The sequence below is a fragment of the Grus americana genome, chromosome 3 (assembly GCF_028858705.1).
Source record: "Grus americana isolate bGruAme1 chromosome 3, bGruAme1.mat, whole genome shotgun sequence".
NCBI lineage: Eukaryota > Metazoa > Chordata > Aves > Gruiformes > Gruidae > Grus > Grus americana.
Genome location: NC_072854.1, coordinates 81,519,554 through 81,545,990, shown reverse-complemented (window position 1 = coordinate 81,545,990; position 26,437 = coordinate 81,519,554). Strand labels below are relative to the sequence as shown.

The 26,437-nt window shown below is 42.4% G+C and overlaps 1 protein-coding gene across 11 annotated transcripts in view; it reads right to left on the bottom strand.

Annotated features, from left to right (window-relative positions):
* Positions 1 to 9,250: 9,250 nt before the first annotated feature.
* Positions 9,251 to 26,437, bottom strand: part of DISC1 (DISC1 scaffold protein) — a 208,207-nt gene continuing 191,020 nt past the window's right edge. For 10 of the 11 annotated variants that reach the window (XM_054821736.1, XM_054821737.1, XM_054821746.1 and 7 more), the window contains 2 exons: positions 19,685 to 19,801; positions 9,251 to 11,644 (listed from right to left, as the gene is read on the bottom strand). In XM_054821736.1, the coding sequence (XP_054677711.1) occupies positions 11,495 to 11,644; positions 19,685 to 19,801 (267 nt within the window). In that variant the 3' untranslated portion in view covers positions 9,251 to 11,494. Of the gene's footprint in view, positions 11,645 to 19,684; positions 19,802 to 19,821; positions 25,042 to 26,437 lie in introns of those variants that run through there. The other variant, XM_054821747.1, reaches the window with a different exon arrangement.

Here is a 26,437-nt window from a genome sequence, read left to right as displayed (position 1 = left end):
ACACTAGCTGTTGTAAATTAACATTAATTTCGGTGGCACTGGGATGCGATACCTCTGGTGAGGGGTACCGTACCCACACTGGCTCACACGTCGGACACCCGGCACAGTGGTGTGGACAGACAACTTTGCCCTCCTTGGCTTAGCAGAACCATTGCTGGACCTGTCTAGTGCTTAACGCCTCCTAACAGCCATGCTTCCTAATTCAGAGTACGTGGGCTGATGGCTGTTAGAATGGGTACCAGTCTTCTGGTCCTAGCTTGCTCCAAGATAGCCAATATTCTCTATCCTGACAAAGTTTAGAAGTATCTTCCCAAAATAAAACATTCCCTCAGCATCTGTACTGGGCAGAAGATAGTGTCTGTTCCTCAATATTGCCTATCCACTGCTGACCAGAGAGTTAAGTACTGAAACTTCATTAAGAAGTCTGCAAGCTGGAAAAAGAGGAGGGCAATATGGCCCTGAGGGTGGGGGGGAAGGTGAGGAGAAATATGTTCACACAGAGCATTTGATATTTAAAACTCGGTAGCGTTTGCAGAGTAAACTGATATCTGTGGTTCAAAATGGCATGTGAAATGCTGCTTTGCCAGCGCTCCTGGGGATGTGCATCCTGGTCCCTGGTTCAGTGGGGCTCGATAGAGCTGTTACTCCTTGTCTGCAGACTATTTGGCACCACCACCCGTGACATGGCTACTGAGTCAAAACAGGCTCATGGGCTCCGTGACTCTCATAGAGCTACTTTAAAACCGGTTAAGCATCATCTGACACAGATATGGATGTGCCAGAGCTCTCATACAAAACGTGTCTGATGCGTTAAAGTGTGATCTGGCTCAATAGGATGTCTGGTATGCCCTGGCGGAGTGATTTCTGAGTCAGATAGGGCCCTTCCCTTGGTTCTGCCGTGTCCCCTGGCCTCTCCCGACACAGAGCGCCCTGTCCCCACACGCACAGCAGCTCTTCAGCATCATGGAGCAGTGCAAACAGGACAAGCTGCAGTGCAGCAGCCAGCATGGCCACCCAACGTGTACCTGGCTGCCAGCTTCTCTGGCACTAGAACCACAGCATTTATGTGTTAAATAAGAAAATGTAGACCTACTTTTACTGGCTAATTATTGTGTCAGAATTCGTTAATTAGCCCATGTCATGATGAAAGCAGGGTCTTGTATGTGCAGATAGGAATGAGGAGTACCAAAGGGCTGAGAGGTGGGGAAGGAGGAAACAACCTCACAGATTAACTGGGCATGTTGTACCCCCCAAAGAGGGAATTGCAGGGTCTGCCAGCCAGTCCTGATTATTGTGCCCTTGTCTAGATAATCCCTGACCTGATTTCTGCATGAAACATGGTACAGCTGTCTGCGAGCTGATGTTTGCTGATCTCTGCATTTGCTTCTCTTGTGTTTGGCGGGTCAGTGGTGAGCGAATCCTTCCCTTCCCCTCTCGGTGTGAAGCTGATGAGAGCCAGTGGTGGGAACAGCAAGCTCCTCGCTCCTGCCCCTGAGCAGGTGGTGTGGGGGGTTTCTTTGCTGCTTTGGAGTGGGCTGCTGCTTGGCAAGTGCACGTTACCCAATTTATCAACTGGGCTGGAGGATATGCAGGGAGTGAGAAAGGTGTCTCCAATGTGAGGTGCAGAATGGAAATGGTTTCATTTCACTTTTCCTAGTCTTCCTTTCATCATTGATGAACCTACAGAAGCTTTTCTTGTTGTTCTTGACATCCCTGGCTAGACTTAATTCTACTGGGGCTTTAGCTTTCCTAACCTGATCCCTGGCTGTTCAGACAGCTTCTCTGCGTTCCTCCCAGGCTACCTGCCCTTGCTTCCACCCTCTGTAGGCTTCCTTCTTGTGTTTGAGTTTGCTCAGGAGCTCCTTGTTCATCCATGCAGGCCTCAAGGCATTTTTGCCTGACTTCCTCTTTGTTGGGATGCATCACTCCTGAGCTTGGAGGAGGTGACCCTTGAATACTAACCAGTGTCAAAGGGGAGAGGCACAGGAGGAGTCCTAGCAGAGTTCAGATGCTGTGGGGATGTGGTTGCAGACATCAGAGCTCTTTATTTTGTTGTCACTTCAGGTCAAGCTTTCCTTAAGCAGCTCAGGCATTGCTCCAAAAGGGGCAGTAAATTGTTCTTTGTGCTTAAATCTTATGTTTGGGTCAGTGCTGCTTGTAAAGATGAAATTTAGAAATGAAATGCACTTACCGGCTGCCATAACAAGCATCCTCTGTGAATATCTGTCTAATCTCAGGTTTCCCTAATGTTTTAAGAGCAGAATTTGGGAGCCATGTCAGTGGCATGCCTCTTGCCTGTTTTTCTCCTGGTATCACTTTGACTCTCCTTGGAGAACTCTACATGATCCTGCACGCTGTAGTGTTCCCTCCAGCAAAACCTCTTAAAGGATTACTTTGACTTGTGATTAAAAGTGGCAGGGAACACTTGGCAGATCTGAGACTTTCAACACAGCAGTGCAATTTGCTTTCTGGGCCTTTTTTTTTTTGGGGGGGGGGCTTTTTTTTTTTTTTGGCCTTTTTTCTCCTCTTACTTATGTCTGAAAGCTGTCAGATTGTCTGCCAGGCCTGGGAGGAGAGGTGGGTTTCAGTTCAGGACTTAGTGTTTAGCCTGGGAGAGGGTGGGAATGTGTGTATTGAGTTGTAGGTGAAGCTTGCCCTTCAACAGCCATTGATATAAATTCTTATACCATGTCCCCTGCTAGAAAGGCTGGATATCTGCATGGAGAAACTCTGAAGAAGATGGCAGGGTCTCCAGAGGGCATCAGCAGGTGGAAAGAGCAGCTGAAAATCAGTGTCAGGCTGTCAGGGAGAGAGAAGTGGAGCTGCCTGCTGGACTCACCCATGTGAGTGGTGCCTGCCAAAACTCAATCCAGGTCCCTCCTAGCTTGAGATTTGCTTCAGAGCAACGTTGCTCCTCCCTGTGAGCTGTAGTAAAACTTACTGAGTCCATCTTTTAGCCAAAAATAGCATGGGGAAATTTGCTCCACCTTCTGGTGAGACGATGCTAGCACCGTAAGCTCTTGGGCAGTGGCTGGGAGTTGAAGTACTGCCATTTGATGTTGTACTTGAGGCTCCTGATGGGGCAACTTGTTCCCTCCGGGTGAGAATTAAGCTGCATTCAGTGACATACTGAGAAAGATTTACAAGAGCATACGGTTGAAATCTCATCACCAAGTCATAAGGAAGACTTGCCCTCTAATGGGTGCTGAATTTTGCAATTGGTGTAGTCACACAGTCTGTCTTTTCTGCAGCATGTGCTCATGGAGGATGTCTCTTGTGAGCGTCATTCCTCTTCAACTGAGGGGTTACACAAATCTGTAACTATAGACGATCATGATGCTTCTTTTTTTACCTCAAACCTCCTTGAAGCACTGTATGCATTTTCAAAATCAAACTGGTGCCCCAATTCAGAAGAGATGTAGACCAAAAAAAAAAGGGCCTGATGAACAGTCTGTGTCAGGTGCACAGTGCATCCTTGCAGAAGGGGTTCCCACAGACTGGCCAGGACACCTGATTGCCAAGAATAGAGCCACACGGATTTCATCCTAGCATCAGTGAGCAAGACTGACTAGAAAGCTCAGCACGTACAGCCTTGCCATCCAGCATGTGATGTTTTTATAGTAAGAACATTGGTAAAATTTACTAGGGACTTGGGTTCACATCCTCAAAATCACTGATGTGCTTAGAAGCCCTGAGGGACAGGGACCTCTGCCCTCTCATCTCCCATTAGTGAGGACAGCGCTGAGCAGCACTACTAAATATTTGAGATAGGGGAACCTCTCACGCTTGATAGGTTGGAGTTGCCTATCAAGTGTAAGAGGTTCTACTCTCCTGTTTCTCTGAAGTCCTTCATAACCAATACCTGAGCTACACAGTAGCCATGCAGGACTGATGTATTAACTCCAGCTGAGCCTGGTACAGCGAGGTGCAGAAAGCCTGTGATCATGCAGCCGAGCTTTGGTAGGGCCAGATGGAGGACCAGACTGTACTTGACTCTTAAATTTGTTTTTGTTGTATCTCCAGGCAAATGAGTTTGTTTTGACCTTGCAAAGATGAGAAAGGAGGTGTGTGAACATATTACTGCAGCTGATCGGTCCCTGTGAGAGCCCGAGCTTGGTAGCCCAGACCTGCATGGTGCTGACAGGATCACACAGCTCTCCCTCCTCCAGGGAGCTGCCAGGGCGAGCCCCTACCTGCCCAAAATGTACCTTCTGCCTCCCGCTTCAACCCGTGGAACTAAACTTTCTTGCCTATCTGGTGGTGTTATGTTGGTGGTTTTGCAGTGATAGGGAGAAGATTTGTAGATGCTTGAGTGAGTAGTTGGAGAGAAATGCTTCTGCTCTGTGCCTGGCTGGCCTCAGCCTCTGAAGAGGCAGATGTGCGTAAGACTCGGCTGAAAACAGCTTTCTGTGAGCTGACCTCTGGCGATCCTTAATCCCTGACGGGCATGCCTGCCTCTCCTGAGCATCAGGCTCTCAGCAGGCTTCAAGCCAAAGCAGTCAGGGTGAAGCATTTGGGCTCTGTTTAGTCCCTTGGACCAAGTGTGTGTGCAAGGAGGTGTGTGCGTGCATGTGTGCAGAGTGCAGGGGTGAGGACTGCCACAACCACCCATGTCTCAGAGCTGAGGTGCCAGCCCATGGCAGAGGCAGGATGCTGTGTGGGGAGATCAAAGAAGAGAGCTGAAATGAAAAGATGACTAGCAGCTGAGAAAAATCCTTGAATTCCAATATGAAGTTTGCTCCTTTCTTTCAAATCTGTGCACTGTTTAGGACATGCATAAACCATATGTTGAAAGTGTTAAAGGGATGAATGTGGAGTGCGTGTGCCTGCCTGAGCCCTTACCCAGGGGTGGACTGACTGGCGAGAAGGATAAGTGCCTTGGGAGCTCCGAGCGTGAGACATCAGCTGACTTTGCTTAGGTTGCTGTAGAGGACTGTCCGTACACAGGAGTTGGGATTGTTCTCTTTTCTACTGATTGAACTCCTAGACCTAAATGCCACCTCCCATAATAAATGGCCCAGTAACCATTAACAGTTTTAGAGGCAAAACTTGAAGCTTACCAATATCTTTTGTGAAAGATAAGCAGGCTCTGTTACCAATTTATAGGGAAAGTGAATAAAGAAATCCCTGAATGATTGTCCCCTTGGCCTCAGTATATCTTCTGGGAAGAACTTTCTAAAGCCCAAGAACTAAAGCTGCAGAAGAGAAGACATTAACCAGGCCTGATGATTTATTTATCTTTCAGGACACAACATTGCTGCTTCATTTTTTTTTCCACTACAGAAGAACTTCTTTATTTTAATAGGATTATTAAGCATTGACATTTAAGCAGACCCAATATTACATTTCCAATTCAGGATAATAAAAACATGCACAGTAGAAAGAAGGAAATAAAGCTGGTGATGCCTTACTGTTCCCATGTCATAACCAGGGAGCGTTGCTGTGCTGGAAGAGTGTTGCTGCCTTCTGCTCACAATGCGAGGGAGAAGTTTCAAGGAGAGTTGGGGGTTTGGTACAGCTGGGGCACTTGATGGGAAGACAAAGAGGAAAAGTTTCCCCATCAGGATTAATGGAGAGAGACTGGCTTCGCTTGCTACAGCTCATTATAGAAAATTAGGAATGACAAATAATGTATGGCTGTGAGAGGCAGGGTGCTCTTTTCACCTTTTCCTTCTCATTTAATGAAAGCAAGTGGCAACAGGCTGATTGAATGCCAGCACCATGAGCCAAGACAAGCAGTGCCTGATGGCTATGGTGCTGGTTGGGTTTGTTTTGGGTTTTCTTCTTTTGCAGGGGATGTTGCGCGGTGGTGCAAATGGCTGTGCTGCCTCTTAGGCTGGAGTGCAGTGCAAGTGCTGTGGCGCTGCCTTGGCTCCCCGGCTACCGAGTCCGGTGCCAGTATCACCCCGTCCTGCCTGGTGCTACACTGTGAAACGTGCCCCCCAGCCCCATTTAACCTGCCTGCCCCTAGGAAGGAGGAAATTTGGCTCAAAACCCAAGGCTCCTGCCTAGTCAGGCTCTAAACTGTTTTGTAATAGCTTCAGTCCTGGCATCCCAGGGAAGATTTACAATAAGCCCTTCCTTAATGTTTGGTTTCACTTGCCCTTTTGAGCTAAGGTCGAGATCAGAGAGTAGGTAAACAGGCTATTCCAACTTGCAGACATCCAGCTGCCCTGTCCTCCAACTCCACCTCTGCAGCAAAACAACAGTTGTTTATCAAAGCATTTCTTCTTTCTGTGCCTTTTTTTTTTTTAAGCCATTAAGGAAAATGCCTATATTTAAAGCAAAGCACTATGACTATTCCTCAGTGCCATACGTATCATGCAGGCTGTATAAACCTGTGTTGCAGAGTTTTCTGAATGGAATGAGTTAGCCCTTCTGCATCCCAGATGTTTCTTCACAATTTCGGGGGCGGGGGGGAAATCCCAAGCTTGCTTTAACTTTGAGAGATAGTTTCTTGCTCCAATGGTCAATTATTCTCCCTACTAGAAATGTATTTTTTTTGTTGTTGTTGTTGTGGAGGATTCCGCTAGATGAAACAGCCAGTAGGCATTGGAAATGTTTCCCCATGTAAATACTAAAGGATATGAGCGGGTCACCTTTTGGTCTTTAGTTGGCTAAGTTATTTGTACTGAGCTTTGCTGGTCTTCTGTCATAAGAAAGTTAGTTTTTTCCTGATCTCCAACCATTCTTGTACCTCTTTTTTCCCCTGAATCCTTGTCTGCTTTTACTTTGTGGGGACAGTGGAGTTGGCAGTGCTCATAAAGTCTTGTCAGTGCCATGTGCGGATGGCAATGCCATGTTCCTGCTCTTTAACATTGCCCATCTAAGTGGGGGAAATGGCCGCGTCAACCAGTCAGCTGCAGCTCCAGGAACTCATGTTATTTAAAGTAGAGGAGTATGCTGTGATCCAAATTCTTCAGACAATAGCTAAGAACGAATAGGCCTCACTACTTGTCCTTACTGTACTTAAGCCAAGAGAAATGAAACAATTCTGGTCCTTTTAAATTTCAAGTCATGGAGGATGCATGAGGAACTTCCTGAAAATACACTTTAAACCAGAAACAATAGGAAAAGAAAACGTTAAAGTTTCTGGAAGAGCACAGAACTAGTAAGATGGATATGTCCCTGTTGTCCTTCCCAACCCCAAAGAGTGGAAGGTTTGCCTTGGTATCTCTGCCCTGATCCCTGTGACGCTGACTCTCATTGAAGAGTCTCATGGCAAAATGTAGCTATTTTTGGTGTGAAAGGGGACAGAACCATCGTGCAGTGAGCTATACAGACAGGTAAAACCTGCACTCGGGCCTGGCTTGGCTCAGCCAGTCTTGCTGTGCAACTGAGACTTGCACTGGGGCTGCTCCAACAGGGAAGCCTGAGAGCAGGTGCAAAGCTCTGGGTTTTGGGAGTCAGCTGATAACACTTAAAATCTTGAGTGTATTTGGCAAGATGTCCCAGAGGGGCTTCCTTCGGTGTTTCACAGGCTCATTGTCAGAAAAGTAGTAAATTTGAGGTTGTTTTCTTCCCCTTGTAAATTGGATTGTCGCTGTAGAAAGGCTTCTTAATTTCCCATTTCTCCAGTGAGATCTGTCATGTGTCTCCTAGCTGTGACTCTGATTACTTTAATATTCTCTCTCTCTCCACTTAGTATTCCAGTATGGCTGCTTATTATTATAAACTATTTGTTCAACTTTGCAGGCAACTGTAAGAACAAATAGGCTAGTGATGTATCGACTTTGCGTGTGTCTTTGACAATGCCTCAACACCCCCTTCCCTAAGACTGCTCTTCCAGACAAGAAAGCAAGGAGGGAAAGCCTGAGTGCCATGCATGTAAAGAACTTGGACATTTCCACACTCACTCAACCCCAGATGCTCTTTTCCCAGGCCTCATGTTCAAGCCTTCATTAGAAATCTGAAATGCTTTACTGCGGCTGCTGGCTTGGCTGCTTTTGAGATTCAGTAAGACTTTCCTATATTCACAGGCCCTTTTTTTAATATCTCTCCAGAAACTTGTATTATCCTCCTTAACAGTGCAGAAGAATATCCACATGTGCATAATATTTTAGACCTTCTTTGTGGCATATGTTAATCTCTGAGACAAAAAAAAAAAATCTCTTGGTCCCAGTCTCATTTTTAATAGGATAGCAAACTAAGAGGATACATGAGGATTATTCTAATCTCACCCTGGAGCTCTCTCCAGCACTTCTGCCTATCTGGGACCCACTACTCAACTGCCTTCACTAGTGCTCTAGAAAAGGTGTGCTTATCTTGATTTAACAAGTAATGATAGCAAGAGCCTGAGCTGTCATGCTTTAAAAAAAAAAAAATAGCTAATTGATTGTGAAAAGAAGTATTAGGCTGGAGCTAAACCCCCTTTGGGGTGCTATCCCTCCTCGCTTTCTTCTTTGGGCCCTTGAGAATATGTTTGTACACTGGGGGTGTATGTGTAAAAACACAACCAACAACTCCTCCTTCAAAGCACAGGTGATAGACTGCTTGAGGTGAGCTGCTTCCTTGTCTTGCAGCTCTCCATTGCTGTGGCAGAGGTTTCAGCACACAACACCTACGTGCTTCTCTATGTATTCCTCAAACCCTTGAGCACTGGGGTCTTAGGGAGAACACGGGTAGAAAAAAGGCTTATTTCTGGTTGGATTCCTGTTTGCAGGTGGTGGGAGACCAGTCCACCTGGACGTGACAAAGTCCTAGCAAGCATGTGTGAAAGTGGTCCTTGGGACACCACAGTCACTTTCCTACCTCTCGTCATTTCCCTGTGGCAATAAGGGCTTGTGAGAGCATGGCTTTGACGTCAGCTACTGCTGTAGCTGGTGTAGTGTCATATGCCCCTTCCCTTTCCTTCACCCTTCTTCATGGGTGAGGAAAGAGCCTTCCTCCCTCGGGTGAGGAACGGAGGGAGGCAGGCAGGATTCAGTTGCGCAGCAAGACAGGCTGAGCCAAGCCAGGACTCGAGCGCAGGTTTTACCTGTCTGTATAGCTCACCGCATGATATTTCTTTCCCTTTCACGCTGAAAATAGCTACATTTTGCCGTGAGACTCTAGTCTTGAATGCATCTTTAGACTGTTTCCAGACAGCATCACAGAATTTCCCAAGCAGAGGAATCACTGCTGTCAACAGCACAATAATAGTCACACACAAGGGTTCTCATTTCCTCTCCTCCCTCCCCATCTTTCCCCTGCCCTCAGATGAAATTTCTAAAATCTTGTACGCTGCACAGAGTACAAACAGACATTGGGGTAGTTAAAAACATACTTTGCTTTATTTGAAAGTTTTTCTATCCACAGATAAAAGGCAGCTGATACATTGCATAGTATACTTTTTTTTTTAGTATGCTTATTATTCAGCATGTCTGAGAAAAGGAATGATTACTGGCTCTAACTTCCCACAACAAACAGTGAAGTTAATGGAATAATAAATTAAAGTAGTAGTAGTCCACATTATGTATAAAGTAAATGCTAACAGATACAAATATGACATGAATGATGACTGATTCAGTTTCCCTTCTCCTCAGGAGTTCAGTGTCTTATTAGAGTGGTTGCATAAGTTGATTTTTAATTAAAATTCAGTGGTGCTCTGAAGCTGTGAAACACTATCATGACAGTGTGCTTTTTCTGTTTACCTGAACTCACGTGGGTTTCCATGAGTGCTTTCTGGCTGACAGCCATGCCCAGGCAGCCAGGCTACAATGTGTGCACAGCCAGGGTTTCCGAGGGGAGCCGGCCCCCCATGTGGGCTGAATGTCAGTGCCACGGGCTGCTGCCTTAAGCTGGAGACAAATGCCTTGCTCATCTGGCTGGGGGAGTTTCAGAAAGTGCCAAATCCACTATGGGGAGGTAGGTGTTGAACAGGGACTGTCCAGAAAAGCTTGGAGAAAGAAACTTGTCAAACAGAGCAGCAAGAGATCTCCATTTGAGATGGGGATGGGAACTGAGGAGCAAAGTCCACGCAAGGTGAAGATCCAAGAGTCTTTACCGCAACACAGATGCTGGCCCATATATTACACAATGAGAAAAGTCAACCACGTTCTGAATTACAGGGTTGTAATTCCACCCTGAGGATCTGACGACTACAGAAACCACCTGAGCTCTGCTCCCCTGGTTTGACAACCGTATGCTCCTGGATACAATTATAATCCTGTTCTATGCTTCAGCTGCCTGGCACTTTTTTTTTTCTCCCTCCCTATGTACTTAACCTTGAGGTAGAAGTTTCAACTAGTATTAAAACACAAAGAAAATGAACACCATCTTAGTGGGCTAGTAGTCCAGTGACCTTCAAATTTGCAAAAACCTTCACAATGTGGCTATAAAATGAGTAGCAGAAGTAGCACAAAAAATGTCATTCTAACAATGTCAGAAAAATAGTATTAAAAAAGTACAGTACTGAATTGTAAGACATTTTCTTCACCTCTAGGCTCAAAAAAAACCCCAAATAGATTTTTTTTTTTAAATTCACCCTCATATGGCAGAAGCAGATTTTTTTTGTGACAGCAGAGATATATTACTATCCAAGTAAGAGTACATGATGAATTCCCACAGACATTAACTGTTTTGAACAATGATCTAAATATAGATCATTTATATTAGTTGGCTTCAGTTGAACACTGCTTTTATTTCCTATAAAAATACATGTTTAAGTATGTATAGGTATATATACGTATGTGTCTACTGCAAAAAACCCCCTCCATTCCTTCTGAAATCTATAAGATCAAAGTAATATAATAGTAGTAATAAACTTTATAAGGAGACTTAAATGACTTACTGTTCATACAATATTTAAATATAAGGAACACAAATCACCAACAGTATTTTTTTTGTGCTTTACAACCCTGTAATACTAAAGCAAGTTTATATTAATACCTATATGAAAAGAGTTAGACTACTGCCATAGAGGCTGCTGTTAGTTACCTTGACTGTACTCAATACCACCAAGTAAATGAGGTCCAAATTTCAGCTGAAAGAACTCAGGTAGCTTGAATTTCATCCTATTGATTTAATTATTGTCAAGAATGTGAAAATACATTCAGTGCAAGAAAGCTGTTAAAGCCAAAGGAAAAAAAAAAAGTTATTCTTACAGCTATTTTTCAAGAAATACTAGATGTTCCAGCTTTAACGCTACATTTTTAAATCAGAGGGAAAAAAATCCACAAGTAAGGAAGACAGATACTGTTTACGAGTCTTCAAGGAGAACATTTCACTGACATTAAAGGCAACTTTGCAGACTCACTTGAAATGTATCAATTTGTAATCTACACATTTACAGGGCCTGCTCTGCTCTGAAAGCTGTTTCCCAATCTGTGCCAAGACATGTGAGGCTGTGTAGACTACTTCTGATGATAGACCTCCAGGCTCTGTTTCTCCATAATTGATTTAGTTATTAGTTATGCAGGGAGAGAAGAGATCCCCGAGGCTCGGTAAAACAGTATTCAGTTACTAAAAGCAGCCCTTTGTGAATTAATGTCATCCTACCAGCTCCTTCTGCTCATTATTCCTTCAAGTCTTGTTTTCCTGGACACCAGCTGTCACAGAGGAAGTCTCCAGCCTTTTCTTCTCCTGCCTCCCTGGCTGGCTGAAGTTGCACCAGCACGGTCTGGAGTGTCTCCTTCACCACCTGGATCTCCCTCTGCAGAGACTGTGCAAGCTTTATTAAGGAATAAATCTATAGGTGATTGGCAGTCCCCCTTCTCTTTCCAAGTTATTAAATAAATTCTTGTTCTGCTGCTCACAACAGATGGCTGTGGCTATCTAATTGTAGCTTCAAGTTCTTCCAAATTGTTTGGATTAATTATTAATACATTTCTCACACTTGCTTTCAAAAAAAAAAAAATCCAGGCAAACCAAAGTTCTCAAGTAGCATTATTTAGCACTTGAAAAAAGGGAGGGGATGGAGGACACTGCTTCGATACGGTCCTCATGGGAAGGAAGGAGATAAGAAAATTGGACCATGGAGGCAGCAGCACTAGCTGCGCATTCCCGGATGGATGGAGGGTGGATTTTTAAGCCAGAGACGCAGACCTGGGTAGATCGGACCCCTGGTGAAGGCAACAGGGCAGCGGGAGCAGTCCGAGACAGAAGCCAAGTGACCACAGCTTGTGTGGCATTAGCGACCTACGCAAGGCGGGGCGGGAATTGAGGTAAACAGCAAAATTAGCTTATAGCAGAGAAACTGTTTCTGCTCTACTTACCTCCAGAAGGCTTTAATCTTAGCTGAACTATCAGTATAATTATAGCACAGGAAACACAAATATGAAGCAATACAAAGCTTCACAGTGAATGCTTTGAACAAGTTGAAAAGCAGAGAGATTAGCAGTAGCAAGGTCATGCTGTCGTGCGTTAAAAGGAAAAAGACCACCTGAAAAGCATCTGATAATTCAGTAAAAATACTTCATTTGGTTGAGAAAAGAGAGTTTTCCACATTTTATTTGCCATTGTCTAGTTCAGGTTTCCTGCAAGGCACTCAGGAAGAAAATGACAGCTAATGGCTCTGCCTTTTAAAAGACCTTCCACCTCCCTCTCTCCCAACATGACAGCAGGAAGGTGGCAGCTGGTGGCAGCAAGAATACCAGGGGTGCAGCAGTGCTGAGCAGACGGGCAGGTGAAGGTAGGACAGTGGCAACTGCTGAGACATGCACAAGTTTAAGTAGCTGGGCTTCCTAAGCAGTAGAGCTTTTTGTTCTGATGACTAGTCTCTCCTGGGAATAAGCACAGTTTGTACTATCAATACATCGGCCTTTCTGCTGATAAACGTAATCTTATTGTCAGTAAGACTATCCACTGATGAATCAAGGGCAAGGACTGGGTGTAGCTCAATGAGACAACCAAACTTATCTTCTCTTCCACAGATTATGCTACATGGAGAGCAAAGCAAGCGTGAGACAAGTCGGAGACTGCTGAAGCTCTAAACTAGTGACCAAGTCCATGTGAACGTCCCCTAGGGCTCACCCCATCCACACTGAGGCATCCTGTACAGGTATGGCTGAAGGGCAAGGACCCCAAAAGGCAAACCCAAGTGGGTCAAGGGAGAGAGAAGTAAGATCATTTCTAGCAGAAGACCATCAAATGATCTCTAAGAGAGCCAGAAACTCACTTCACGGGAAATGAAACAGGCTGACACTGAAATACCACTATTTCAAAAATACAAAGCAGAGGACAGGTAATGCACAAGGACAGGCTTTATCCTTTACAGAGCTCATCCATTATGAGATGTTGTTTTACTTGACTCCGATGTCAATGCAATGTCAAGAAAAAAAAAAAAGACACCCTCAGGTTACGTGACTGTAAAAAGTGAGCTTTTGAAAAATTGCAACTAGAGACGACCATGGGAAAGCTCTACAAATCACTGCTATTTCAGGTAGTCACAGTTATGCCTTTGAAAAACCTTTTGCCTGCTTTTGATTCTGTTATCAGTTCCTCAAAAGTTCATCTTTATGTATTTACATACATTTCATATGATGTCTTAACTCTTAATACATTCACCAGGAGTATTCAGGCATACTTCTAATTTCTGGACAGCTCTATTAATCTAACGGGATTCTGTCTCTGATTACAAGTAATAGCAGTACACGCAAAACTTCTCCTATCCTAAGATCTCAAAGCACTGTACAAGGGCAAATTAATTATGCTTTGCATCGTCTCTGAAGTAAGAAACATTATTATCCTCTTGTAAGCAGTCCTGGACTGTCCACCACTCTGCAACTTAATCATGATGCTCTGCTGAAAACCTAACTGGTAAAAAAGAAATTTTTCAGTTTATAAACACCATGAAGCCTCTGAAATTTAATTACTTCTGATGTGCAGTCTCTGACTACATGATGTTATTTGTAATATCCCAAGTGATTAGAAAATTTTTTTCAGGTACAGAGAAAAGCAAAATTGAAACATTTCACTGCCACTGGATCAGAAATCTTGAAGGATGGAGGAAAATGAAGGTGACAGGGGAAAGAAACTAACCAATAGGAAGATGGAGCAACAAGAAAGATGACTGCATAGTCTACCTACAGCAAGTTTCGATAATCTCATAAATAATACCACAACCAGCTGTAGACTCATAACTGTCAAAAGAGCCTTTATGGCTAGGCAAAATACATGGTACAAGCTTGAGCACAGAATCTCTATCCATGTACAGAGGTTACGGATATGAACTTCAACCATTTTAAAAATGAAAAAACCCCTTAGTTTTGCATGGGTCCACATATAAATGCTTAAATTCTCTATCCAGTGCTGCAGATATTGAGCCAGTATCAAAGGCAGGAGCCAAAACAAGTTTCAACCAGGACCATTTTCTGGTCCTGCTGTCTTCCTGTGAAAAACTGACAAAATCTCTCTAATGTCTCATGAGCAGTCAATTAAAGTCCTTGGGAACAGCTTCAGGCAAACACAATCCATATTCTGCAACAATGCTGCAGCTCTAATGTTGTCTTGGTTGAAGACACCTATTTGACTTTCTCTCTCTCTTTAAAAGACTTGACCATCACGAGTCCATGATTTACAAGGAGATGAAAAGCCAATCTAATTACTGTGGAGCTACTTAATTTTTGGAAAAAAATGGGCTCATCACCATATCTTCTGTTCTTTTAGCACAGATGTTGAGGGAAAAGAGACAAAAGGCAGATATTACAAACCAGTTGCCTTCCTATAGGAAAAGTTAGAAACTAAGAGTATATTGTAGGACAAAAGGACAGTCAATGACTACCACAGGGCTGATGTAAGGGAAAGCCTAGGAGATTTTGGAGAATAACAGCAGTTTTGGACATGTGAAGAGGAAATTAAGACTTGAAGAACAGAAATAATCAGAAAGAGGGTGTTCTGTTTTGGTTTTTTACCTGGTTAACTATTCTGCTTGTTTCTAACAGCTGAATATTACAGCAGCTGGAGACAGAAGCTCACCTAGATGTCCCACAACATAGTCACACATGGTTCTCCTAACTTCAGGCACCTCTGCACATGGCAGGGGGCAACCAGCTGGAAAGCAGCTCTGCAGATAAGGACCTTCAGGTGATGGTGGACAGCAAGCTGAACATGAGCCAGCAATGCATCTTGTGGCAAAGGTGGCCAACAACCTCCTGAGCTGGACTAAGAAAACCACTGGCAGCAGGTGGAGGGAGCTGATCCTTCCGCTCTACTCAGCAATGGTGAGGTCCCATCTGGAGTGCAGGGTCCAGTTCTGGGCTCCACAGTACAACAAAGATACAGACTTACTGGAGCGAGTCCAGCACAGGGCTGGTTTAGTGGACTGGAACATCTGCCATAGGGGGAGATGCCGAGAGTTGAGACTGTTCTATCTGGTGAAGAGAAGGCTCAGGGAAATCTTACCAATGGTGTATAAATACCTGAAGGGTGGGAACAAAGAGGGAGCCAGATTCTTCTCACTAGTGTCCACTGACAGAACATGAAGCAACAGGCAAAAGTTCTAAAATAGAAAATTGAATCTGAATACAAGAAAACTTTTTTTTTTTTTACTGTGATTGTGGTCAAACACGGAGCGGTTGTGGAGTCTCCATCCTTGGAGATATTCAAAACCTGACATGGTCCTGGGCAACCTGGTCTAGGTGACTGTGCTTGAGCACGGAGTTGGACCAGATGATCTCAGTAAGTCTGTTCCCGCTAAATGATTTTGTGATTGTATGTGCTATGTGCCAAAGGACCAGCAAAGAGGCAAGACAATTCAATGTTTATTTGGAATGCCCTGGATTTTGGCCTTATAGTAGCTCACTCCTGGGAGTGAAAGAAAGACACCGAGCAAGTCCCTACTGCTCCTATACGAGGCCTGTGTGTTCTCAGAGCAAGACAGAAAAATGGCCTTTGGAAGTCCATCACTTATTTCTTCTTATAAAATACAAGGGTGCTTGTGGTAGGGAAACTTGATTAGGATTTTTCCATTTCCCCCCTCCATTCCCGTCTACCCCCTTCACAGCCACAAATGTGTTTCTACAAACTAACATAATGCCCCTCCCATGCAAAACCCAAAATACCACCCCTCAAAAATACTCAACAAAAAAACCCCAAGAGAACAACTGCAACATTTTGAGAAATGGATCACTTCAGTGATCTGGATATCAGATCTGTCTTCAAAACACTTGTTGCAGCACAAAATGGAAGACAAAGAAGCTGCAGCCCCTGGGTGGAAATGCACTGATCTACCTCCATCACAACACAAACAAGAAAGGCAGAACCATGGTCTCTCAATGTGGCACACACTGGAAACAGCCCACCCTCCTGCCATCCAAATTCTGGCATCCCAAAATTTCTTACAGGTTCACTTCGGGTGAGATTCCTCAGTGAGGTACAGTCGGAGCTAAAATCTGTGCTCCTGATTCTGTCAAAAACCTACGCTGATGTAAAGCGAGACTTGTGTGAGAGCCTGCCGTATGAGAAAGGCGAAGGGTTAGCCAAGTGACCTGCAATGCCTAATGAACGTTTAGGTACAAAATTCTATTTTCAGAATAACTGTTTAAAATGCCCATTTTAGGGTGAGGAATGGAGATTGCTTTTATAATAATAGTCCAGTCAGGTTTTCTTCCAACAAAAGCATTTTCAGCAGGAGGAACTATTACATGCATTCAAATTGTCTATCAAAACGTAACTGCTAATTAAAACCAAAAATGACTGTGAAATTGCAATATAGGCTCCGTTTAATTTTACTGGGAATTCCAGGCCTTTACTGTCAGGAAAGTAACACCTCTCATCAGCTCCTTAGACACTAGAATGAGTCACCTCTCATCCTTTGGTTTTTCCAATTAATCATGTGGACTGTTTTCATACACTCGCCAATGATTAACCGTAATTGAATGTTTTGTGGGTTTGTTTGGTTGTACTACACAGAATTTAGCAAATATGTCATAGTGCTACAGACGAGCTCTTCCCTCCCCTCCCCCTGCTATTGTTTGATGCTTTTTATACAAAAGTACAGTTTAATATTTGCTGTGAAAGGCTTCAGTAATAAATGAGAATCCCAAGTGGGTCTGGGTATATACTCAGGACCAAGAAATATCACTTGATTTCTCCTTTGTTCAGGTTGTGCTGGCAATTACGACAAGCAGCACGGTTGATTTAAGTGTTCTATGCCATCAAAATGTAGAATGAAAAACAATGACATCTGGGATTTTTCTTCTAATACAAACTTAATTATTAATCAAAGCTATGACACACACTAAACATTGGCAAATGGCTCGAGAGCATCAGGAATTTATTTTTCTCAGTGGAGTCTTTAGAAGTCTTTTAATAACCAGACAACAGGACTAATTTACATCTGTGCAGCCCCTAGTTAGATTTTTGACCTAATAACAGTTTGTAACATTCATGCGTAAGGCAGTTTTTTGGGGGACTGAGGGGAAGGGTGAAAATAACCAGTGAACGAGAGTTTGAAAAATGTATCCTGCTTTCACTACAATTCCAGATCTTTCAGTTCCTGCTCTCACAGTTCTACAGATTTTTAATGAAGACTACATAACTGTCCAATATTTGGGATAAGAAATTATTTTATTTAAACCCAAATAAACTACCATGCAAACAATAGATCCATCTATTAATCATAAATTCTTCTACTGAGTCTAATTATTTGCACCAATCTCGGTGCTAGTTCCTGCAATATAGGCAAGTTACCAATGAGTGAAAGTTTATTTTATATGCACTGAGCAGTTATTATTTAAAAAACCCCAAACAATCTACAGGTCTGTAGCACTGTGGTAGCTATTTTTCCCATTCCTTTTTCAAGTACAGCACAGCGATTACATGTACCAGATGGCAACATTTCATGCACATTGATCTGGACTACCTCTGAAATAGCAACTGAATGTTAATGAGGGGTAGCTGAATTGCTGAACTGCTTCTCTGTATGTCCCTATGTTTTAAACATGGTTTCTTATTTTGTGACTGATGGTCTTGCTAAGAGGACCAGGGTATCACACAGTGTGCATTTCTATACTTACATAACGTGAGCTGAATTTCACTGATAGAGGAAATCAGATCTATATCAGACAACTGTGGCTTAGAACAAGACTAATCTACAACTCTTCTCAAACTTTCGATGATTAGATTTTATTTTTCCAACTAACTCTTGCAGTTTCAACAGCTACAAAGAAATATGCACGCTCCACAGAAAATACAAATACTAGTATTTTACATACTTGTAGTGTATTTTCCTCAGGAATCAAAAAAAGCAGCTTTTCAGCTTATTTCACCTTACCTAGTAAACTGTAACTATGATTAGACCTGTCTGATTTGAACATGAACTTAAATCCACTGCAAAGAACCCGTAACTCCAACCCTCAGTGTTCTTCTGTTAGAGTCAATGAGAAAAGCTAATTTGAGAGCAAGTAAATGAAAGGGAGGAAGGAATTTGATGCTCTACACACACATCCATATAGCTCTGAAAAGAACGCTCACAAACAGCATCAGGGCAACACAACTGCAAGCGAGCACGCATGCTGTAAATATGATTAAAAGAATATTGCAAACTGGCCTGTGGTAAATACAAGAAAATAATTTTTCTGTGCATTGAAATGCTTAGAAAAGAAAGATTTGAAGTAGTAACAAATTAGTGACTGGGTTTCTCCCCTCTGACGCAACTCCCCCAGCACCTCCCCGCCTTAAAGAAACCAAGTTTCTAGAATAGGAATTTTGCAATGAACTGGCAATAGGTGCCCAATTACCTAAAACACAGTAGTATTTGCACACATTCTATTTATTATCCTTTCTCTAAACTGTCTCCTGCAGGACTGCCTGCCTCAACTTAGGAGGAACTGAATGCTTCCTAGCACCATTGTCATCTCCACTCACCTTCAGGTATCTGTAAGGGCTCTCCTGCTAATCTCTCCAACCTCAATCTATTCATCTTTCTTCATTATCCCGTTGCCTGCCATCTCTTCTCCACTAAAACCTAACCACAGCTCAGTGCTCTCACCTTCCTCAGCCTCACTGGTTCTTATTCTCTTTTCCCGTTCTTAGAAGAACAAAATCTCTTTCGTGGTAAGTTTTTCTATGAAAGTTACAAATGAAACAATACTCTGTGCTCTTAAATGTTGAAAAATGTCCACAGATGTAGGTCCAACAAACGCCTCATAAAGGATCAGCAATATTCAGTCAGATACTGAATGACAGATGAAGCAGAGAAAGAGATAAGGGTGCTTTATAAGACAACATCTCATCCGGTTACTGGCACTGGAGTGTTAGAGGCAGATTAAATTGCATAGGGCGCCACATGATGCATCTGCTGCCCATTTTTTTAAAAGGAAAAAACCCCAAACTCCATGTGACAATATACACAGTCTGAGTCAATGATGCAGCATTTAATATAGCTAAATCATGTTGGGAAATGCAGGTGCATGGATGCTTGTATCCATGCAGCTTTTGGTGCACTAGGTGTTTACTTATATAAGCATTACAAACCAAAGGATTTTAACAGTAGAATAAAGGCTTTTCAGTGCCTAATCTCAATTTACAAAGACCTAAATTCTGTTTAAATCAATTGAAGCTGGATCAGACCACAGTGAAAATGCACTGTAGGAAAACTTGCTGCTACAACCAAAACACCCACTTCAGCAAGACAATCAATTCTCCTCTTCTTAATGTACTTCATCTGCAGTAAAAACTAGTACTCCATATGAATCTGAAAGGCAAGTATTTCACATACTTACATAGATTGATAAGTATCTATAGCTATATCAAAAAGGATATGAATAACTCCTTCATCAACTCTGCAGACGGAAGTTTGCAGTTGATCTTCCAGATGCACCAATTTCTCACTTATTGCTTCACATTTTTCTCCCAACTCTGCGGAAAATATGAAGAACTCCTACAGGAAGTTGAAAAGAAAAGAAAACATGTTTGCTGCAGACTGCACTTTTCTATATCAAATTTGCATGAAATTAAGGGGAAAATAAAATATTAGCAAGGAGATATGATACTTTGTAGTGTTAAGACATTGCCTAAAAGCAAATTCCCATTAGAGAGACCAAAAGTTGTTACTATATAATAATTTGGTGATTTATACAAAATGGAATGAGCTTGTGGTCTCAGTCTATTTCCCAGAAGAAAAAAGTCATGATCTCACTTTCAGCAGCAGATTAAAGGCGTGTGAAGTCTGAACGGCTCTCCCTCTTCCCCATTGTCTCACCACAGCAGGGGAGGGAAATCTCACGCTGACTACACCATTTAGGTTCCTAAATTTCAAGTTGTTCATATAAATGTGATTTACACTTTTAGGCCATTTAAATATTTCAAGAAGCATCACTTTCGGCATCTCTTAAAAACACAAAATGTACTTACTTTTTTGAGGAAAAATCTGGCTAGAATACTTATGGACTTTGGTCAACTGACAGAGAAAATGCATCAAAGTCTTCAAGATGACAAGATGAAACTACACCTTTTTATTGTGTTATCATGAAACAAGACTATATTTTCAAAGACAATGGTTCTCTACTATACAGACAAATGCCTTTTCTATTTTAAACTATTTTAAACCAGTTGCAAAGTTCTTCCCAGAAGTTTGTTTGCTTTCACATGTACTGCACAAGGGTAACTTGTACCTTTATCTTTCATATCTTATATTGACTATTACTTTGAGAAATGACCCAAATAAGCAGCAAATCTGAGGCGGGATTGTGCAGCACTGAGACAAGCCTCTCCTCTCCCTCCCAAGACACCACAGTGCTGTCTACAGTGAACGACGGGGGTTTTCTGTAAGGAAAAGATTATGGTGCCAAGATGAAGCTCTGCTGGAGCCATGTTGAAAAAAATGGAGTCATTCATCAGCTGGAATCCAGACAAATGGATTTTCTCTAGACCTAAGTATATGCACTCATCTATATAGCCAGCTGCACATGTGGCCATATACAATCTTCAGAGAGTTCTTCTCCTTTAAAAAAGTACTTGGAGTCTTTTGCGCTGATCTGTTGCTGTAATAGCAGCCATCAGTGGTTGTTCAAAAGAAATCAAGCCTTCAATCAAAGGACTTCCAAAGAAATCATGCTAATACTTGTTGGAACACTGCCCACTATGAAACAATCTGATTTTTGGTAAACACATTTACCAGACCTCAGTTCTGTGCTATCCTTACACTTTGTGTCATACAGTGCATACACAGTCAAATGTCAGAAGAGCTCTGCTTGCTGGCACGTCCTCAGTTGCAGCACAGAGTTTCTGCCTTCCGAGGTCTTCTGCCAGACGTGGCTATTCAGCAGATTGCACGGGTTCGCAACCAGCTGCAGCTCGAACCTGCATGAGTGAGCTGGAGAGAACTTATACTGCAAAGGCCCGCGGCTTAGACACAGCGAAGCACAACCTGAGAACCAACTGGCTGAGTCCCCGGCTCTGTGCACGAGACCTGAGCAGCCATCTTCCGTCATTACCAAAAGCAGAATCTACAGCAGCACTCCATGGAATTTATAGACATAAAAATGACCCATTGTTTTTAAAATGAGAACAGGGGAGGAGAAGGTGGTACATGTTCTCCCTACGGCAACTAGGAATGTCCTTTTCTCAACACCAGGGACAGAAGTCTTCCATCCAGCTGCTAAATCATTATTCAGTACACCAGCAGGGCTCCATAAGCTGTTAGGGAGTGGGATAACCCAGGCAATTTATATCAATAGAAAGCTTTTAGGGAATCATTCTGTGACACGCATGCAAGAACAGATGACAGTTGTCTGAAAGGACTTGGGTCTCAGGCTAGAAGAGTAAGTAAATTGTAAAAACGTAGTACTCTGAAAGTACATCTAAAATGAGGACCATCTAGAGAAAGCTCCACCTCTGAACACTGATTTTTCTCAAACAGTTAATTACACTTAAGAAAATCAGGTCTTCACATAAACATCATCTCAAATACAAGAAAAACAAGACAAAAAACATTCAGTGCTATATAATCATTGAACAGTTAATTTGGAAAGAACAGCTTTTAATTAGTGCACAAACTCCCGAGTATTGCTCTGACAAAAGCTGTAAGTGAAGTTTCCAAACCAGACTCTTTCTACAGCCTGTCTACTTGACAAAATGAATTAGTCCCGTACAGATCCTGAAGAATGGGTATCCTATAGCGACACACAAAAAGCAGATTCTTGCTCTTATAACATCAATATATTCAATACTTTAGTCTGATCCAGTCACTGCTTCTATCAAGAACCATGACTAGAGAAGATTTTGAATCACATTCATGCTGTCAAGAAGGATGACACTTCTAGTCCTGTTTTGAAACCATCAGTTACTACAGACAGCAAACAGAAAAAAGTACATGTTACAGTAGACTCCTGAATACCTGTGCCATTAAGTATATTTAAATATAAAAAGCATTATAAAGACATGCATTACAGTAGGGTATCCCTTTCTCTTTTAGGTTGCTATTGATGGCAGGAACATTTATCCAGATAATCGGTCACCCAATTAGCACTATCATTAGTTGCTGCAAGAAAAGATCAATTTCCTCCACTTTAGAACTGCCCTCACACCTCCTCTCTCCTATGTGCAAATACAAGGAGTTCACTGGGCAGCTAATGTCGATGATGAGCACACTGGCTGGATTTGTCTAGCCCTGCTGTGAAGATCCACAGCAAAATGTTTTTCCCTGTTCACCACGTCAGTGAATGTACAGGGCAAAATGGGCCTTTGAGCCCTACCCCCTCGCAGAACTTCAGGTGGTTTGAAAGATGCTGGAGACAGCGTTTAGGTACCTGGTTGGCAAAAGAGGCTCCAGGTTGCAAGTGTGGCCTCGCTCTAATGGGCACAGATCCTGAAAACCCAGAGAACAAGCCCCCAAGACCCTAGGACTTAAGGCGAACACTCGTTCTGTAGCAAAGGCCTCTCACGGTGCTTTGCATCAGTACTAATCTGTATTTTGGGGTTCTAAGCTTTGGCTACCCCGCTGCAGTTCCAGGCAAGGACTTTACTGGTGCATTGGTCTTGCACTAAACATCATTAGAAATAAGAGACTATCGTTTTTAACTCACTAGCTTTCATTCCTTTGTCAACTGAATACTTAGATTCTCTCAAAGTAAAACATCCATTTTATCTCATGTGAAAAAAATACACTGTATTCTTCCTGAATGATCACATTCTGAGCACATAACGGATTGTCTAATAATGTAAGAAAAATCCTGTTTATCTTGGAAATGAAGATAAATTAATAATAAGTACTAGGGAAATATGCTCAATGGAGAACTGTTACAACAATATGGGAAGGCAGGGAAATCTGAGTTAAATAAAAATCAGATCAAACTTGTTTAGGTCTTTAAACACTTGAAACCCATTTAATCATAACTGTATGGTTATGATTATGGTTGCACTGCAGTGTAACTGAAACATCTCCATAAAGGTAGGGGTTACAGCCTATTAATCATAAACTCCTAACAGGTATTTCACAGCTTAATTCCTCTTTAATACAGCAATAATAGTGTGCAGATAAACTATTTTTGCACTTATAGGACACAGCTGTCTTTTTAGTTGAAATGAGAAGTTCCTCCATAGTTTAGACAAGCATCATTTCTCAGAAACATACTTGCAGGCATCACATGAAAAATGCAGGAGGGTCATCACATAAATTATGATTTTCCAGAACATGTATATATGGTCTTTCTTATTTTGGATTGGAAAGATGTGGTCACACAGAGAACTCTAGTTTAGCGTCAAGAGGAGTTATAAATGAAATGGGAAAAAAAGTATACTGCTCTCAAAGATATACAAGAATAATTCCAAATATTCAACCAATTCCACAGCTTCTGCCTCCAGGCCCTCTTTTCAAAGAAGTTTGATAGCCCAGAGAAGTAGATCGGAAAGATTTCTCTTAGTGCCTTTCATGCCTAGTAACGTCACTGGTAACATTTTTATTTGACATTTGTCTATGTAGGCAGGGAAACTGCTGTCAGTTCCACACAAACTCTTCAGAACAGCTCCCGGTTGGAAAGCGGCACTTTACACTGATCAACAATATCTCTGAGAGGAGAGTGGACTCTGCCTCCAGCTCAACATATTAATAAAATACAACTCATCCAAGCTTGTAGGTTATGTCAATGCTACAAGCTACTGTAAGTCTTAAGACTCCTTTGGTTATTTTTGCACTAACAGCACTTTTAGGAAGCAGCTAGGAGAAATTGCAGGAATCAGGAAAGAGCTGAGATGCAATATTGCTTTATGGATTTTTCTATGAACAGGGGATGTAGCTGGCTGGGATTTATTCTGCCCCCCCACCCCCAAATCCTTAAGCAGGTGAAAACAGCACAAATGTGGGTGTGATTTGTTTTTTTAAGGTGAAATTCTTTTGGCTTCTCATGCAAAGCAGAAATTCTCATTCTCTCCCAGAGATGCGAGAGTCTGATGAAAGAAACAGGAAGAACAGACAATGTTCCAGCAGATGCACAGCTGGAGCATCAGCATATTGAATTAAGAGCCGAGGGAACGGCTTCCACTTCAGTCTTCTGCATTTCATTTTACCCTTTTACAAGTCATTTTAGTCACCTATAAGCACCAGCTCCTCAACAGCATTACTCAAGGAAAATGTTTGATCAGCTTTTCCAGTGCAAACACCTTCCAATGCGCTCTTGGATCTGGTTCAGCAATTTTATATAGAAGAATCAGTATTGTGGTAGCTAGATTAATCTAACTCTATTAAGGATTAAGAGTTCTATTAGAGCCTTTGGTGGTTGTGCTGAGAAGCAGGATTCCCAGATATATCCTTAAAATTAATTCTTCCTACAGAGGAACCTTCGTAAAAAGGCATTGCCTTATTTCCAACTAGCAATATCATAACCCCAATAAGAAAAAAGCCTTAGAAGACCTTCTCTGCAGAATATCAAACCCAGATTTCTTTCACCTGTACTAAATCCTTTCTCTCCTATAATAGTTAAAATCATTCAAAATAACATAAATAATGACTACGAAAATTTTCCCATGCAGGCAGATACTTCATGTTATGGTACAAGGTTTAGAACAGTGACTTATTGTTGGCAGAAGTGCTGCATGCTTACCCTCACCCCTGGCAGAAGTTAATGGAAATTGCGAGCACTTGAAACTCCAGAACATCAGGCCAGGGCATCTCTTAAATCATTTCTAGAAACAAAACGCAACCATCCGTATGTTTGTCCTGCTTGAGCAGATGCTTCAGTCACATGCAGGCTAAGCGCACATGCCCTCAGATAATGAGCTACACAGCCACAAAGCGTCCAAAGTGCAGGTGGAGGAAGCATTTGTCCCTGCTCTGCATCCCAGATTTCCTGCCCTTTATGCATCATCCTGGGTAGGTGTTGTAGATGAAGGCAAAGTGGCCACTAAGAACAGCCCTAATCTCTTACTTCGAAAACAATACTCATGACCAACACCATCCTAGCATCATGGCAAGGCTGACTAGGAAGCAAGCAGGGACCACCAAAGCCCGTTCTGTGACTTGCAGTGCAAGCAAGCCCACTGTGACTGTCCTCAGCTGGTGTCTGTCTACATGGCTCTTAGCAGCTGACCAGGATTTTGTGGTTCTGGTCACAGGGTAGAGCCTGCTCCAGGGCTAAACTGCCCTTACAGTGAGCAAGATTTCCTTCTTGCAAGTTTTCCCCCCTTACTACAAACCAAGACGGTTACATGTAATTTTACCCTTACATAGCACACAATGGTAACTAATAGTTGTCCTCTTTATCATTCTTTATGTGATTGAAGACTTTGACTTTCAACCAGACCAGGAATTCTAAACCCTTTATTTCTATTCCTTTCCTTCTTTTCTTCAGCCTATTCCTGTCTTTCTAGAGAGTGAGAGGTGCCCAGATGAGTGCCGTAGTCCTCTGGAGGCTTTGACATTCTCAGCTAAGCACAGTAATTATTTCTGTCTTACAACTGACATTCCCATTAATGAGGCTGCAAATGACATTTGCCCTTTCTTGCAACAGGATGAAGGTAATGAATCCCACACTATTTGCAGTCCACTATAGCCCTAGATTCTGCTTCTGCAGTATTGTCATCTTAGCTGCTATTTACAATCTGTATACATAAATCCAACTTTTCTTCTTCCTCAAATGTAATTTGCACCTGTCTTTTAACATATCCCATCTTATTGATTTCAGGCTATTCTTTCAATCTATCAAGAGCATTTGGAATTCTAATCCTAATTGAAATTATGTTGACTGGCACATAAACTCCTGGTCTACCTCCTTTTTAAAGGCAAATACCAACTCTGCCTTTTACTGATCCCCTGGGGCTTCGAGCTTCCTCTAGGACTTTTCAAAGAAGCTTGTTAATGGTTTGGAGATTGTTTTTCTTGGCTCCTATGCACTCAGAAGAAATTTCATCAGTCTAGCCTGACTTGAGTACATCTCACTTGCCTTAGGATCCTTTACTGTGTTCATCTCTTGCTACCTTGCAGTGAATACTAACAGCACTACATATATGGACATAGTTTATCATTTTTAGAAAGACTTAAAGCAAAGAAAATAAGGAAGAAAAAATATTTCTGCCCTCTGCT